Source organism: Bubalus bubalis, chromosome 10 (genome assembly GCF_019923935.1).
Source record: "Bubalus bubalis isolate 160015118507 breed Murrah chromosome 10, NDDB_SH_1, whole genome shotgun sequence".
In the NCBI taxonomy this organism is placed as follows: domain Eukaryota; kingdom Metazoa; phylum Chordata; class Mammalia; order Artiodactyla; family Bovidae; genus Bubalus; species Bubalus bubalis.
In genome coordinates, this window is record NC_059166.1 from 17,099,417 (window position 1) to 17,118,447 (window position 19,031).

The 19,031-nt window shown below is 35.8% G+C and overlaps 1 protein-coding gene across 2 annotated transcripts in view; it reads right to left on the minus strand.

Moving 5' to 3' along the window:
* PCMT1 (protein-L-isoaspartate (D-aspartate) O-methyltransferase) overlaps positions 1-19,031 on the minus strand; it is a 42,874-nt gene that overhangs the window by 6,572 nt on the left and 17,271 nt on the right. The window contains exons 4-7 of one of the 2 annotated variants that reach the window (XM_006080271.3): positions 12,164-12,268; positions 10,204-10,324; positions 8,062-8,147; positions 3,622-3,791 (exon numbers count right to left, since the gene is read on the minus strand). In XM_006080271.3, coding sequence (XP_006080333.1) covers positions 3,622-3,791; positions 8,062-8,147; positions 10,204-10,324; positions 12,164-12,268 — 482 coding nt within the window. Of the gene's footprint in view, positions 1-3,574; positions 3,792-8,061; positions 8,148-10,203; positions 10,325-12,163; positions 12,269-19,031 lie in introns of both variants that reach the window. The other variant, XM_025294400.2, reaches the window with a different exon arrangement.

The following is a 19,031-nucleotide window of genomic DNA, read 5'->3' on the forward strand; positions in this document are numbered from 1 at the left end:
AAAAGCAGGTGAGAAACAAGGGAATAGTTGTAAAAGCACTGGGATGAGTCTTTAATCCTGAAGAAAAAAAAATCATCTAGCCTGACAAGAAACTGACTTAGGAAGCTTTTTACATAATTCCCATGTGAGATGAGAAAATATAAGTGACTTTTTAATCACATTCTATCCTTACCACCACTGCTTTAATTTAGCCCACCATCACTGCACCCCTGATTTGCTATAGGTATCTTCTATTTCTGGTTATAGCTTTATCCCTTTCCAATCTACTCTCTACCCCACAACCAAAATTATCTTTCTGAAATGGAATTCTGATCCCTTCACTGCCTGGCTTGAACAATTGCTCCCTACCACCCTCAAGCCAGATTCAACACACTGCACTCTAACTGCCTGTTTGTCTTGTTTTTTGATTTTTTGGATCCTCTACCTGATGTAAGTTCCACTAGAATGGTCAGTTTCAAATTCACAAATGTGTATTCCTGGCCCTGCAGCAATGCCCATGTAGTGGGCACACACACACTTGTTGAATTAATGATGTATTAGAAGGTCATCACACTGAAGATATTTAACAAATTTAACAGAATTGCCAAAGAAAAGTATTAGAAGTTGCTTTTTCAAAGGCAATTTAAAACAGATGCATTTTTTTTCCTGTCAAGTATAGATTAGCCTGATGGCAGTAAAAACAAGACATATAAACACTTAGACGCCCTCTCAAATCTCTTCCATACCTAAATTTAAAAAGCAGCAGAGATATCTGCTCCATGGGAGGAAAGGGGAAGGAAGGAGGTGGTGAAAGCTGACTTCAGACTACATCTGGCCGAAGACCTCTTCCTCTCTGACTTAAAGTTAAGTTGGTCTGCTGTGATGCCCTGGTAGAGAGAAGAGGGCAGTGGGAGAGAACTGAGGCGATTCCTACATGTGGGAGCAGCTGCTTCGCTCTCTAGCTACACCTCCTGTCAGAGACTCCCCGCTCCCGACCCTGTCTCCGCTGTCAGTGGGTTCCAGTAAAATTGTTTCCTCACCTTTAGGTCTAGAGTGGTAACAGCTTCCTACTATCACCTTGGGAATCCCTGGTCCCTGGCTATGTCGCATCCTTTACAGTTCCCGTAACTTTTCCCATATTTCTTTGAATAGTCCCTTCATTAAAATCACTTCAAAATCCTAGCTAAGCACACTTGGACCTTGACTGACAATTTATGAACACAAAAATGAATAGCAGATGAATGGTCCCTTAAGATGTTAAGTTAACCATTGATGCTTTACTCTTTCAAAACATTCTATTTTCTAATAATTTCAGCACAAATTTTTTTAACATCAGTTTTTTTTTCCAATTTCATTTCTAGATTCTGTTTTATATTCTTTAAACTTCATGATTTACAACTAAGTAACTGATTATCTCTGTAATTACAACTACATCTTTGGATGTAGGAAAATGTGTTTGAAAACATAGTAAATTTGCAAAAGAAAAAATTAGAAAATCTTCTTAGTACAACTGGAGAAAAGTTTTCTATTTGCATATATGTAAAATTGCTCAGCATTTTAAAAAGTTGAAGGCCAAAAGGAAAACCAAGTGTGTGTGTGTGTATATATATATATATATTTAAATATTTGGTAAATGACTGAACAATTGTCCATAGATTTAAAAATTATCCTAAATTTAATACAAATAGTTTAGTCTTATCAGGGGTAAAATACAGGTAAGTGGAAGCCTGAAGCTTATATAATTGGGTAAGTGGGTGGGGGGGAGCTGCTTTATGAAGGGAAAAAAAAAAAAGGTAAACTAAAAACAAGACTATGTATATAAAATTTGGTATAAGGCCATAAATGGCCCAAAGCAAGTGAGGGCCCAGAAACTTAAGTTTCATTACCTTCAAGCTAAATCTACTTCTGTTTATAAAAACAAAACTCGTTTTATATATATCTGGTTATAAAAACAAAAAGCACTCTTACCTGATACCATATTTCAGTAATTTCAGTGATATGTTTGCCGCATTTATAGAGCAGCAATTGTAGTATTTTGTAATTATATAACCATACTAGAAGCAAAGTGAAGGAAGTTTGTAACTATATCTGATTCTAATTGACAAGACTGCTAGCTTTTAAAAAACTTTAACCTGGCTGTGATCCAGGTTAGAATTCAAAGAAAACAGCTATAACTACATTGTGAAGTGAAAGTCGCTCAGTCGTGTCCAACTGTTTAAGACCCCATGGACTGACTATACATGTAATTCTCCATGCCAGAATACCGGAGTGGGTAGCCTTTCCCTTCTCCAGGGATCGAACCCAGGTTTCCTGCATTGCAGGTGGATTCTTTACCAGCTGAGCCACAAGGGAAGTCCTTAACTTTATTAATAACTACATTAGGTGAAGAATTAAAATGCACTTCCTAATAAGGATCAACAGAAATGGCCAGTCAGAATTAATCAAAAGTAAAACTCAGTTTTGAACAAACAGAGTTAGATTCATTACCACTTTTGCTGTTAAACATTCATTAAAAAGGTATCTTTCCTCTTCCCAGAAAACAAAACTGAGAGGTCTGTGAAGCCTGGTGTGTTGCAGTTCATGGGGTCACAAAGAGTCAGACACTACTTAGCGACTAAACAACGACAACATTAAATCTATAATCGCCATTTTACTTATTAAGAAATCATCTTAAAATAAGTACCTCTTGTCAAGTAAAAACAGATTCTAAAACAAGGAAACAGTAAGACCTTTCTTATTTTGGCAGTTAATTTCAAGTAGTCTTAGCTAATGTCTTACTTATGGATCTCACTCCCTCCCCCTGGAGAGAGTGGGCAGGGGAAGGAAGAGAAAAAACAGAGAAAGCTTGGCTTCAAAGGGAATATCCAATGATGCTGAGACACAGAAACAAAAGTGGGCGTTAAATGAGCCATGCTGTGCTGAAGATATGCCACATGCTGTTGGCCCTTTGGGTGGGTGTGTGAGACCTGGGCACTCGCTCACAGAACCCTCTTCCCTCCCAAGGAACTTAGAGGAGCTCAACAATTGGCCAGTCTGTTGTATAAAATGGTAAGCTTCTTCCTTACTGTGGTTCTGAAATAACAGCGGGATATAAAACAGGCACAGGTTGTCAGGCATCTATGAACCTGACTGAAAGAGAGAAGTCAAGTTCAGAGCGACAATGTCCTCTCTGGCATTGACACCTTCGAAAACTGGGACAAGAGTATTTTTTCCCTTCTTTCTCTTCACAACAATGCTATAATAGAAGATGAACTAGGGCAGGAAATGATCCCTTCTCTTCAGATGAAAGCCTTCATTTCCATGACCATATAGCAGATATAAAAATTAGTTGTCAATATAGAAACAGAGTGGCTGATAATAAAGTAACTTTACAAAGAGTGACTGACAGCCTCTTTAAAAAGAAAAACACCTTTGTGCCAACCAAGTCTCACCCCCTTTCCCAAAGATGAGTTAAATCAAAAGAAGGACAGACCATGCAAAACTTTTCTACATTTTTAATGTAGTGAATTTCTGATGTTAAAATGGAGTAGCATAAAGTTGACAACCAAAAAAGCGGCTCTTGCAGTCTGATCTCTTAAAATCCACACCCTTTCACCTTGCATGTGTGGAAGAAGAAAGAGCAGAAGATAAAATCACTTCCACCTGGACCACTGCTTTTCTTTATCTGTTAAAGGCACGTATATCACTCCCATCAGAGGTTTCATTTTGACACTGCCATCTTGCAGCTTGTCATACTGCTCCAACATCTGGTTTCCACCTGCAGGACCAACTGGCAATATCAATCTTCCACCAGGCTTTAACTGGTCTATTAGCTAAAAGAAAGAGAAAAGGACACACACACCAGGTTATAGATTTTATATTAATAGTCATTTTACATCACTATACACAACATTGTGTCCATGGGCAGAAAGCAGAAATGTACCTGATTTAGTACATCTACTCTTCCATTGTTAAACTTGTTACTCAATTACTCACACACTCATTTACTACTGACCTCCTCTACTACAGTACAAATTCTCTGATGACGGGGACTGTGTCTTATTCATCTTTGTGCCCTTAGCCTCAAACATAGTACCTAGTATAACTGCAAAGCTCAAAATGTTTTAGTTGAACCACATAATGTGGACTATCCTCTTGAGAAGACCAAAGGCAAAGCAGAAAATTTCAATTCTTGTATGCCTGTTTTCAATCTTTGTAGTTTGGAGGGGAAGAGGGGAAGTGTAGAAAATCAGCAAGGAATCCCTATCCTATCTAAGAATTTAAGTCATCACTGAACCAGAGATAAGGGAACTCTGGTTTTACGACTGAATTTAGGATCACAGGCAGCATGACATGATAAAGGAAGGTAGGGCTGGAGTCCCTGCAGCATTAGAAAGAGGACGCCCCTATCAATGAAGAACCAAAATTGCTCAGTTAAAGCCCCTCTGGTTAGAAAATTTTTAAGTCACATGTTACAATGTGAATGCAGCCTGAAAGATGACCACCAATCAAAAACAGTAAGGAAAAAACCTTCCCAGAGAAGGGAGTCCTTAATTAAAATTTTGGTTGTCAGCAAGTCTATCTTATTTTTTCCAATTCCTCTAAATGTCAAGATTTTCAACGAAAAAATAGACTTCTTCCCTCTCCCTCAATCTTGCTCCTTTAATCCATTAATTTTAAAACCTTTTAGCTGTCTTTTTTTATAGTGCTTACTTCTAAAGCATGCCATTTATTTTTTTTAACTGAAATATAATTGACATATAAACACTGTGTTGGTTTTAGGTGTACAACATAATGATCTGATATATGTATATAATGTAAAATGATTACTACAATAAACTTAATTAACATCTATTATCACACATAATTACAATTTTTTTGTGATGAAAACTTTTAAGGTTTACTCCTAGCAACTTTTAATTATATAATATAGTATTATTAACTATAGTTAATATAGTCAACAATTAACATAGTATTAACTATAGTCACCATGCTGAATAACATTTCCTTTTCTACTTCAAATTATATGCCAGATGAGGACTAAGCTCTCATACATAAACAGTTGTCCCTCAGTATCCAAGGGGGACTGATCCCAGGACCTTATCTCTGATACCAAAATCCACAGATATTCAAGTTCCTTATAGACAATGGTGTAGTATTTGCATATAATCTATATATCCCATATACTTTAAATTATCTCTAGACTTATTATATTTAATACAAGGCAAATACCATCTAAACAGTTGCCAGGTACAACTTCAAGCTGCAATGAAAAATTCAAGTTCTGTGCTTTTTGGAACTTTCTGGAAATTTTTTTCTGAATATTCTCAATCTGTGATTGGTTGAATCCTTGGAATGTGGAACCCTTGGATACAGAGGGCCAGCTGCATTCTGCTTCTTTCCCCTAATCCAACCAAGATCATCATTTTTTATGAAAACCATTTTCTGTTATGACTGGGTAAACATAATTTGCAGCTGAGCCAAGAGGTACTCAGTTACTGTTTCCTTTCTTGTAGAATAGTTGTTTTCTCTGCAGTTAAAAACTGAAGCTTTTTCTTTTTTTTTCACTCACTTAATTTTCTTTGTGTTTCTTCCAACAGCTTCTTAATGAAATTTTTATACAGTCAAGTCTATTTATAAGCACCTTCCTTTTTTCTTTTACTCCTCTATTTTTTTGTCAGCTCCCTTCTGGTTCTTTTCCTCCTCTGCTATAAATCCGGGCTGGTCACTCTCCAGGCCCGCTGCATAGCTGTCACACCGGGACTGCCCTTTGCAACAATACGGGCAACTCTGACCATCTCTCTCCTGAACGAGGTGTCCTACCTTCCTAGACGCCATGGCTGCTGCTTTCTGGTTTCTCCCACTGTCTCTCTACTCCCTCATTTTTTGATGACATTTAAAGCAATTCCTCCAGAAGTATTCTGTGGAACAGTATGTGGAATACTTTTTAAAGAGATTGAGATTTGCAAGTCTAAAATTATCTTTCTTCTATGTATTTAGTGGTATGTGCAGGTACAGGATTCAAGATTGGAAACTGGAAATCATTTTCAGTTCAGAATTGTGATGCTTTGCCTCTTATTCATTCTAATGCTGCTTATCTACAGATTGATGCCTGTCTGATTACTGACCCTTAATGAACGATCCATTTTGTTTTTCTGGAAACTTTTCAAATATTCTCTTTATAATATTCTGAAATTTCATGGTGATATTGTGGGTCCCCCCCCTCTTTTTTAAATTCATTATACTATGTACTCAATAGATGTTTTTAAACTACAGAATCATGTCTTTCAGTTCCTGGAAATTTTCTTAGGGCTTCGGGCTAATTGTTCCTCATAAAGAATTTCAAGCAGCAGCTCCTTTTTTCAGGCCACAACATCATCTCTGGTTTCCAAGATCCTGATGCCTCCAGTTTCTAAGCTTTTGCTGAGTTCTGCAAAACAAGCAGGCTCTGCACTGATACTTCCCTCTGCAGTCTCTTTGGTTCAGCTTCCTCCACCCTTCCAGGTCAGTTATTACTCTATCTGCTTCTCTGTCTTCATACACTGTAGCGTTCAGGACTGTTAAATATAATCTCCTAGATAACTGAATATAGAGTTTCATATTTCTTGTTTCTGTTTCTTGTTTTTCTAGCTGTTATGAGGTGGTATCCAAAGGAGGCATAAACATCTTGACTCTATTCTCTTAAAACTGGAAAGCCCCTCCAGCATGTCTATCTTCAAATTTAATCAGATGTAAAGAGCCACCCCCCAAATAATACTCCACCTGCTACTACAAATGTTCAAATTCATACCGAGCTAAAGCCAGAAATGCCCTTCAAGATCATCTTAGGATCTTAGTAAGGAAGATGAGTCCTGTCCCCAAGAATCTTTCATTTAAACACATTTCTATTTTAGATTTTAATTGTTCCTCCTGGGTTGCCAATATTTTCAAAAAAGAAAAAAAGTTTTAAGAAGTTAAAAAAAACCTACTGATCATGTGTTCATATATGAAAATTCATTATTTACTTATGACTTGTACAACTTTCTACATCATGTTAATACTTCTGTTAAAAACTACTAGCTTGGTCTTTTTTTAAAAATACCTAACAGGGCCAGAGAGAATAGTTCATTTTCCTAAAGTCATTCAGCCAATGAGTGACAAGTCAGTAATCAGAACAAATCTTCAAACTTTCAGCTCCTCATAACTGTGTAAACACACACAAAACTACTTCCAGGTTGGGGAGTTAATGAGACTGGGCAAAAGAGAGCCAATTTTAGCCCTTTGTCATCTAGTTAAGAACTATGTAAGAATCACATGTAATAGAAATCTAAGCCAAGGATTATTTGGGCTGACATGTTTATCAGAGTCTAACTGAAATGAAAACTCAATTTTGTACTTAAATATTTCCTTGACTATGTAATATATACTACTGGAATAGCCTACCTTCTCATTACAACTATGCAAATTAAGATTTCTTTCTTCCTACTATTCTTTAAGATTCAGTTCAAATTTTATTCCTGTATGAAATCTCCTTCACTATTCTATACAACATACTCCCCTTCCTCTGAACTCCTACAAGGCGTATTTTCTTTTCCCTTCAATATCTATCATATGCTGATGATATGCTATCAAATCATTCATTTCCCTGATATATGTGCGATAGATCTCTTCTAGTAAGGTCAGTGAGGATAAGATGTATGACAAATACTTCCTGGTCTTACCCATGAACCTAACATAGTCTTGCACATAACACACCACGTGATTACCAGGTCATGAACTCCAGAGGGATTTTCCCAATTTTACTGGTGTACTCGTTCTTAGTTGAATCAAATACTGCTTGAAATAAGACAGTCATGAGCCACGGCTTAGTCATCTTCATGTCATTTATACAACTGTTTGTATATGAAAATGTATATGTTTGTATATGCCTACTAACTAATTAAAATACACAGCTAATTAAAATTAAAATTCAAGTTAAAAAATTGAGCATAATTATCAGCCAAAAAAAAAAAGGACACAATGTAACATAGATGGTATTTTCAACATCAATAGAAGTCATTTCCTATAAATGTTTAAGAGCGTTAGTTGAATAAAGTACACAAACAGAAAAAAACAACAACTCACTGCCTGCGGCACAACTGGGGCTGCAGCTCCTACGTGAATAGCGTCATAAGGGGCTTCTGCGGCGTATCCCAATCGTCCATCCCCCACTGAAAGAAAAAAGTGCTTTAAACACCTGTTCTGACAGAATTACCCAGTGTGAAGAATTATAGGAGGTTTAAAACGGAGAAAGGACAGATCTTTTTAAAATCACTTAACTAAGTGCTGCTGGGACAACGGACAATTCAAAGAAAAAATAGATACTTGGACCCCTACACCTCATGAATACACAAAAATGAACGTTAAAAAGATCAAAGGTCTAAATGTAAAAAGTTAAAATGGCAGTATGTCCGAGAAAGAATTCAAGGATGTATCTTCATGATTTCAGAGTACCTTAAACAGGATATAAAAAACACTACAAGAAATGGGTAAGTCTGACTATATTAAAATTAAGAATTTCTAATTATCAAAAAGAACAGTATGAGAGTAAAAAGACAGATCAGAGTGGGAGAAGAGATTTACAGTATGTATAAATAGACAAAAGGTGAGTGTATAAAAGTCCTACAAATCAAAGAAAAATATAACTCAATATCTGAATAGAAATTTCACAAAAGAGGAAATCCAAATGGCCAAACATATGAAAAAGTGTTCAACTTCACTGATTAATATTAAAATACAAAATTAAAACCACAGAGATACTACCATATACTAAGTGGGTGAAGAGAAAAATTTAGTAACCCCAAGTATTGGGATTGTGATGTGAAGCAATAGGAACCTTGATATACTATTGATGGGAATGTAAGTTGGTTCAGCCACTTCAAAAAACAGCTTTTGTAATATCTATGGTCAGTCTATGAACCTGTAATAACACACCTACAGAAATAAGTGTTTGTATGAGTGTATATCAGCATCTGGACTTATGTACATTGTGAATATGCAGCACTGTGAATATCTCTAAATCAGAAACAACCCAAAATATCCATCTACAGTAGCATTAATAAAAAAAATTTTGGTAATGTTGCTACAATTGACTGCTATACAGCAATAAAAATTAACTATCATGCAAAAAGAAGGATGAATCTTACAAACCTAACAATGAATGAAAAGTCATTCATTGTAGAATATGTACTGTAGGATTCCATTTAGCTAACATTCAAGATATTGAACACCATCTACGGAACTGCAATTAGGTAGTAAATGCCTAAAAGTAATGTTACTAGTTACCACTAGAGAAAAGGGAAGTAGTTATGGTGAGGGAACAGAAAGCAGGGGACTTTCAAGGTGCTGATAATGTCCCATTTCTTGATCAGTGTGGTGATTAAACAGGTGCTTGTTAAGCTTCACATTTATGTTTTCTGCATATTTTGAGGTCTGTTATTTTTCTCAATATAAAACATACTCACATGGAAATGTGTCCACAAATACCACTGAATGGAAAAAAGCAAACAAAAGAACAATATGTAGACTATAAGTCAATCTAAAAACTGTGTGCTGCCACTGCTAAGTCGCTTCAGTCATGTCCGACTCTGTGCGACCCCAGAGAGGGCAGCCCACCAGGCCCCCCGTCCCTGGGATTCTCCAGGCAAGAACACTGGAGTGCGTTGCCATTTCCTTCTCCAATGCATGAAAGTGAAAAGTGAAAGTGAAGTTGCTCAGTCGTGTTCAACTCCTAGCGACCCCATGGACTGCAGCCTACCAGGCTCCTCCGTCCATGGGATTCTCCAGGCAAGAGTACTGGAGTGGGTTGCCATTGCCTTCTCCAAAAAAACTGTGTGTGTGTGTATAATTTATTCATACGCATATTTATATGTCTGAAAAACATGAGGAAAAAGAGAGGCTTTCTTTATCTTACACACCTCTGTGTACCATTTACATTTTCTATATTCAACACTGATTACTTTGATGTTACTTCTTTAAAAAGTAATGAAGAAGGAACTCAACATGACCTTTTCTGAAATGGTCAATAGTCATGTCACCCCTGGTCAAGGTAGAACCAGTGTAATATTTTAGAGTAATTTATTTTCTTGCTTAGTACTTAAAAGTGATTGTTTTAAAAAAAAAAAGAAGCAGCAATAATTAGCTCTGAATATTTTGTCACTTGCATGGGATTTTTATGAAAATAAAAATTCTCCTGAGAGGAAATTTTCAAAGTTTTTTGATACTTACCAACCAGTTGCACCCTCCCTGAAGACAAAAGCATTGGATCATCCTTTCTGACATTATTTATTGAGTCATCTACTAGCTCTTTAATGTGGTCAATTCCTATGACTTTCCCATTAGTTCCAACCTGGAAGTGAGAATAATTCAATCATTCACTGGTCTTAGTTTTTCTAAGGTGTCAATAAAATATTTCTTTATCCAAAGTCATATTTAGTAATGAGAAATCAGGATAAATAAACAGTTTAAGTCTCTAATTTGATTGTTAAACACTCACTCCATTATAGATTATTTGACAAATAACTTTCTCAGCCATAACCCTAAATGAATAATGATATTTCAGTAATTATAAAACTAGAATTATAAAAATTTATAATACTAAGAAAAATGGTATCTTTCTTCCTTCAATTTCTAATTTTTATACCCAGAATCCTGAAATGGGACTTAGCTACCAATATTAAATGTTAGTTATCAGTGCAACCATTTTTTATTTAAATTCCATTGAAAGTGTGACTTTAAATATTACAGATACATAAAAAATGTTATAGGAATTTCTATACCTGATTCTACTGCCACATGTGGGAAATACAAAAATAAGTAAAAATATTAAAAGACCCTAAACATAAATATTAACTGTAGAATGAAATTAACACAATAAAGACTCTGAAGTCAAACTATCTGGGTTTACATCTAAATTTCTTACTTACAACTATATAACCTTGACAAGTTATTCTATCAATCAGGTTCCTCAGCTGTAAAGTGAGGAGGAAGCGGGTACATACCGCATAAATGACATGAGGAATAAGAGAATACATGAAAAGTACTGTGAACACTGACTAGCACATGGTAAACATGTGAAAAACATTAGTTAGTATCATTTTCAAAAAGATAACTCAGAAATAAAATGACTTTTAAAAAAATGATAATGCCTCTGAAAACATAAACAGTCAAGTATAGAAAACAAGCCATTAATTAAACACCATTTCTAGTATTTAATTTTATCCCATTAGTGAGGGTTGCTGCTGCTGAGTCACTTCAGTCGTGTCCGATTCTGTGCGACCCCATAGACGGCAGCCCAAGTCAAACAACTGAAAAGGAATATCTGAATTCTTACTGTGTGCCTGGCACTGTTTGGAGGCTTAGGATACATCAATGAAAAAAAATCAGAAAAAATTCCCACCACTCTGGAGCTTACATTCTAATAGTCTGTCAATTATATATTGATAGCAAATTAAATGGATTCATAAAGGATCCATAAATGCTAACTTAACTAGACCACAACCTTCCAAGCTGGACTCCAGGTATAAGATTTTTCTTAATCAACTTGACTTGATTATCTGAGCACAGATAAACTTTTACTCCAAGGTGCCTGAGCGGGCCTCCAGACTCAAACTCCGAATAGTCATTATCAGATAAGCCTCTGATGATGAAATTTGAAGTATAATAAAATAAAATAAAAATGCATTCATTTTTCTTAATGTAAAAAGAGTTCTCCCTCAATCCTAATAAACCTATTGTTTGGATATCAGGCTGGTTCTGCCAGATGAGAACTTACAAGAATGAAGTCTGGGAGCTTTTGGTTGCCACTGTGTGATCACAAGAGAAAAGCATATCTGAGAATGCAGAGAACTTGCGGAGGAGAGCCAAGTCAAACCAAGAACCAGAGAGAAACTCACGGTCCATAACAACTTGAGATCTTTCTCTGAATCCAGCCATACAAGAAGCCAGAGAGACCTCTAGACTTTTCCATGATATAACCAAATAATTCCCTTCTAGCTCTGCCAGAGCTCAACTGGATGTTCTGTCACAACCACAAGAGAAAGAAATCCTAGGTGACACATATTCTAACTGCTATCTCAACAGAATTTAAAAAGAAAGAAAACCCTCAAAAACTGCTAGTGAAAAAAATACATGGCCAAATCATATAATATGCTTCTGTTGGGGCCAGAATAGTAAATAAAGCTCTTACCATACGTGCAAAACATGCAGTAAGGATTCCACTTCCAGATCCTACATCAAGAGCTTTAGCTCCTTCATGTAACTGATCAAATAGAAGTTCTAGTGCATATGCATGCTGCCAAAAGAAAACAAAGCAAGTATTCATTTTTCTTCCCAAAATTCTATAAAGTATATATACCATGGCATATGAATAAAGCTGCAAACTTCTCAACAATTTTTCCACTACTGTCATCTACCAAAACAATGAAAACATAACATATTACATACTTACACCTACAGAAGAATTATGTAAGAACATTCTAGTTTGATTAAAATTCTTGTGCTTAAAGTGTTTCCATAATTTTAGATCTCCAGTATGTGAATATTTAAAATTTAACAATTTCAAAGTAAAAAGCTACAAAAAGATTTACAGTGAAAGGTTTCCATTCCACCCCTCTCCCCACCTAAAGGCAACCAATGTTACCAGTTTCTACTGACTCCTTCCAAACATATTCACTTTATGCAAATGTAAGCAAATACATATGTATTTATAAATATATCTTAAAGGAGTATATGTTTGTATGAATGTATTATAAGAACAAATATGCCTAATGAGAGATACTTGTTAGCTTCAATCTTCCATAACAAATAGATAAATAATCTTAAAAGGTATTAATATACCATAAGATAATAATCTTTTTAATAATCTTGTAAAGTATATCTATGGGATAAATAGCTAGAGGTAGAAGAAAGGGGGCCAAAGGATACATATGTTTATGTTTACAGTATAAATTACATATCAAATAAAGTCATTGGTTAAGGTTTGGATCAAACCAAGAAATAAAGACTTCTCTATTCCATCCTCTTTACGAACTTACATTTTAGTACTTTTCCAAAATATGAGGTTAGAATTAATAAAGGGTATCTCAAAAGCTGTCCTGAAATGCCTAGTGTGTTCACTACTAAAAATCATCGATCCAGTAGCAATAAGTACATTCACTATAAGATCTTGGTTGATAAAAATACACATCCATGAATCCATAGTGACAGTAAGTAAATATATCCCTCTACACATATATAAATGGAGGATAGGGAGAAACTGTTCCCAAATGTTCCAAATATAGATGAAATATTGAACTTAGAAAACTGCCATTTGGCAACCAGTTTAGTAATAACTGATTAAGTCAAAAATCACAAATGGATGCTGAAACTAGTATATTATCACTCGATGAGCAAATACTCTCAAAGTGTTTGCCCAAGACACATTAATTACAAAAGGGAAAAATAATAACCTTACAGTGGAGTTAGAAGTTTCTTAGTGGAGAAACTTGACTGACACTACCTCAATCAGATGATTAATGTTAGTATCACCAAAACTGGGACACTCTGACATTACATAACATCTGCAATATTTCAGGCAAAAATGTATAACATATCTAACCAGGAAGAAATATCAGACCAACCTAAATTGAGAGGCAATCTATAAAATAACTGGCCTGTATTCATAAACATTTTCAATACTATAAAAGAAAAAAACTAAGGCGCTATTCCAGATTAAAAAGACATGGCAATTGAATGAAACTCCTGATCTGCAACCTTCTTTTTCTTTAAAAGACATTATTAGAACAACTGATAACATCTAAATGAGGTCTGTAAATTAGCTAATGGTGTTGTATCAATGTTAATTTCCTGATTTTGACAACTGTAGTATGGTTATTTAGGTGAATGTTCTACTTTTAAAGATAAAGAGCATTCTGTTTGCAAATTATGCCTACAGAGTTCATAAAATATATATATATATTTCATATATATATATATATATACACACATCTTCCTCCCTCCATATAAATAGGGGGAGGGAGAGAGAAGGAGAGAGAGAATAAATGATAAACCTAATGCAGTACAATGATAACACTTTATCTGGGAATTATTTGTACTATTCTTAGAATATTTCTGTAAGTCTGAAATTATGTCAAAATTAAAAAAAAAATTTTTTTTTAATCATCAGATATAGGTATCATTCAAAATGGAGGACAGAATAGAAACTCCCTAACTTAGCTGATAAAAGCCAGAATACTGATTACCTAGAGGACGGAGGCTGACTAGGAAAAGAAGCCTTTCTGACTGAGGGAGCCTTCTAGAGTGCAGGAAATGACCTGGTAGTGGTTACACATATGTAGACACATAAACATTCATCAAGCTGTACACTTAAGATGTGTGCACTGTGAAAAACTGAAAGTGAAGTCACTCAGTCGTGTCCAACTCTTTGCAACCCCATGGACTGTAGGCTACTCTATTCATGGAATTTTCCATGCAAGGATATTGGAGTGGGTTGCCATTTCCTTCTCCAGGAGATTTTCCCGACCCTGGGATCGAATCTGGGTCTCCCACACTGCAGGCAGACTCTTTACTGTCTGAGCCACTTTTGGGTATATGGCAATTTAATTAAAAAAAAAAACTCTGAAAATATTATTTACTCTAATCACTAAAAGTAGGTGGTACAAACATTTATGTACCTCCTACTGTAATGAACAGAAGAACCATTAGGAAATTTTCTTGAAAAGAAAAAAAAGGAAAAAGTTAAATATGGCTAAGAATCATTTAATGAATATGGGAACTTCTATAGGATAAATGAACAAATTTTGTCAATAAATAAATGGCATTTTCAAAATGGAGACTATTAAAATGAAAAGAGACTTTAAAAGATTAAAAAGGTGTAACATAAGCCTCTTGTTTGGATCCTGATTTAAGCAAATCAACTATAAAAGAATTTTTTGAAACAGCTGGTAAAGTTTGAACACGGACTAGGTATAAGATAATACTAAGGAACATTGTTAGGCATGATATTGTATTGTAGTTATACTTTTAATCCTTCTGATTTATACGACTTACAGGTAAAATGATATTATGTTTGAGATAGCTTTATTTCAGTAAAAGAGAAATAACTATATAAAACAAGATTAGCACATTGTTGGTAATTAATGGAGTTGGGTGACTGGCTACATGAGGGTTCATTATATTATCCTATTTGCATGTGTGGTGTTGGAAATTTTCCATATTAAAAATTCTTTAAAAGACATTGAGGCTATCTTTTCCCACAATTAACACAAAAAGTGGAGAAGGCTATTAATAGATGCAGCCTCATACAATTTGAGGATTTTGAAACCGTGTTCCAGAAAGTAATTAAGGTTCTGCAAAACCTATTTAGGAGCAACACGCAAATGTAAACCTGTGGCTACTGTGTTTGGGAAAAGAGTTATAGTAAACTAACTTTTTCCATTTTTCATATAGATTCTTTTGCAAAGAGCTTCTTGCCTAATGAGTGAAAACCACTAGTACTATGAAAGAGTCCTGGATTAAATGTTCAAAGTATTGCTATAAAGGATATCATAAGGACAATTGGAAAAACTTAAAGGGAGTTTGAAGATTAAATGGTAGTTAACGTGTCAATGTTCATGTCCTGGTTTTGATGGCTAGCTATATTGTAGTTGTATAGGAGAATGTTCTTTACAGGAAATAAATTACATCCTGAAGTATTCAAGAGAGATGGAGCATCATTTCAGCAATGTATGTTCAAATGGAGTAAAGAAAGAAAGGTTCTTGATAATATACTTGCAACTCTGTAAGTGTTGAGACTTTCAAAAATTTCAAAAATCTCTCACTAACCTTATCTTTCTTTGATGTTTCAAAAATATAGAGTGGGATACTATCTTTGAATTACCATTACGTACATCAACCAGTGGAACAAGGAAGTGGTAATTAATGAGGTTTCTATGAGACACAATGGTTTAACTTTTACTGAAGAAACTACTAGAAACATTTTATTTAGTCAAAGCTATTGTTTTTAGACAAGAGGCTTAGCATGAAGAATGGAATCTCTAATTAAGAGAAAGTTTGTGAACTTTCTTCAGGAATGTCTGTAACTTTTATCAGATATTTTGAAACAATCAGTATCCCCTGCAAGTTTAATAAACCCATTAATAAGATAACAAGTATCATATTTGGCTGAAATAATCAAAGAAACAAAATAACTCCTGTAACAGCTGGACTTTCCTGAGTCCAAAAATGAAAGGACTAGGAAGGATTGAAGGTGCCAATCCCTAATTTATAGGCAGTACTGTCCCAACTTAACACCAAAAGAAACTCAGGAATTTTTTTTTCAGTACTAGATTTGCATAAAATTTGTTTTTTTGAAAGAGAGTATGCTAAGCTATTATTAAAATCCTGCTGCTGCTGCTGCTGCTGCTAAGTTGCTTCAGTCGTGTCTGACTCTGTGCGACCCCATGGACGGCAGCCCACCAGGCTCTCCCATCCCTGGGATTCTCCAGGCAAGAACACTGGAGTGGGTTGCCATTTCCTTCTCCAATGCACGAAAATGAAAAGTGAAAGTGAAGTCACTCAGTCGTGTCCGACTCTTCGAGACCCCATGGACTGCAGCCTACCAGGCTCCTCTGTCCATGGGATTTTCCAGGCAAGAGTACTAGAATGGGGTGCCATTGCCTTCTCTGATTAAAATCCTATTCAGATTTAAAATGTCAAGGTCTTCGATCGCAATTACCAGCTTTTTTCATGCTTTTATCACTATAGTTAATATTCTTTTGGATAATCCATGCTCATCTCTAAATCTAAAATTTAAGTTTTTTAAAAAACTCATTTTTAATAATTATGAAAAATTTCAAGCCCACAGAAAAATTTTAAACCCACAGGAAATGCACAGAACACCCTTTTCTCCTCATACAGTCATCAACTGTTTCTATTGGGCCAAACTATTTTATCAAACCATCTGAAAATATGCTGTGGACATCATAATACTACACTTCTAAATACGTTTGCATGTACCTGCCAAAAAAAGCAAACTGGGACACTTTTCTTTGCAACCACATCTCCTTTACCACACTCAAGAAAATCATCTGTTTAGTATCAACACTCAAGGGAAGCCTGCAGTGGGAGACGACTTAGCAACTGAACAACAACAAAGTATCAACATACACACCACACTCCTTTCCTCAGTTGTCCCCCAAATCTCCTTTACAGCTGTTCCCTCCAATCCATTGGAAGTTCATGCTTTGCAAATGCCAATTCCAGAATATTCTGCCCCATTCTTCTGTTCCATCCACCACTTTTCTCGGTCTATCAGAGCACTGACTCCTTTTAAAAAGCCCTGCCCAACTGTCCGACACACTACCCACACATTCTAGATGTGTCAATTTCCACATGATTAGATTTAGATCAAAGAATTTTAGCAAGACCACCACACAGGGCTTGCAGGGCACCTCCCATTGCATCACATCAGGATGCACACAACACTCAGCCATCTCACCAGTGGACTTGCTTAGCTGAACAACTTAGTAAATGTAGTAACAGCTAGATCAGTCTATTTTTCAGGGCAGAGCTATCTCTTTGTAATTAATATGTCAAATAATAATTTGAGACTACAAGGATGTTTTTTGTTCCCCAACAACTTTCCTCTTAATGGTTTAGATTAATTGATGATCTTTGCCTAATTCAACAATTACAGTGATAATTACAAAGAACTGATTTTTAAAATTCTATTATTCTTTCCACATTTATTAATTGACATTCTTCTGTTTTTCATCTTTTCCATCCTGTTATTTTTTTTTTTTAAGTCTCTATGGACTCACAGATTTTTGTTTCTGAATTCACTGTGTTACAATCCATTATCTTCATTATCTACCATTTTTTGATTCTCAAATTGTCTCCAATTTGGTTTCTGGGAGTCTCTTTAAATCTGCTCCCATGTCCTCCTGATAATACCCCAGTAGACTTTAAGTACTTCTTCACTTTCTGAAATTTAGTCACTTCTCCATGAAGCTCTAGTATTTCTTTAAGTGGTATTTAGGATTCAGTGTCTGGATACTAAATATGCTCATTGCTACCACGACATCATTTCATATTTTTCTGTAATTAAGACTTTGGAAAATGTAGTTACTTTCAAACTTATGACTTTGAGGTTCATTAAATGCAGATGTAGAAACATTGTATAAGCACATGAAAAGATGCTCATCATCATTCAGTTCAGTTCAGTTCAGTCGCTCAGTCATGTCCAACTCTTTGCGACCCCATGAATCACAGCACACCAGGCCTCCCTGTCCATCACCAACTCCCGGAGTTCACTCAGACTCACGTCCATCGAGTCAGTGATGCCATCCAGCCATCTCATCCTCTGTCGTCCCCTTCTCCTCCTGCCCCCAGTCCCTTCCAGCATCAGAGTCTTTTCCAATGAGTCAACTCTTTGCATGAGGTGGCCAAAGTATTGGAGTTTCAGCTTTAGCATCATTCCAATCCCAGGGCTGATCTCCTTCAGAATGGACTGGTTGGATCTCCTTGCAGTCCAAGGGACTCTCAAGAGTCTTCTCCAACACCACAGTTCAAAAGCATCAATTCTTTGGCGCTCAGCCTTCTTTACAGTCCAACTCTCACATCCATACATGACCACAGGAAAAACCATAGCCTTGACTAGATGAACCTTTGTTGGCAAAGTAATGTCTCTGCTTTTGAATATGCTATCTAGGTTGGTCATAACTTTCCTTCCAAGCAGTAAGCGTCTTTTAATTTCATGGCTACAGTCACCATCTGCAGTGATTTTGGAGCCCAAAATAATCTAGTCTGACACTGTTTCCACTGTTTCCCCATCTATTTTCCACGAAGTGATGGGACCGGATGCCATGATCTTCGTTTTCTGAATGTTGAGCTTTAAGCCCACTTTTTCACTCTCCGCTTTCACTTTCATCAAGAGGCTTTTTAGTTCCTCTTCACTTTCTGCCATAAGGGTGGTGTCATCTGCATATCTGAGGTTATTGATATTTCTCCCGGCAATCTTGATTCCAGCTTGTGCTTCTTCCAGTCCAGCGTTTCTCATGATGTACTCTGCATATAAG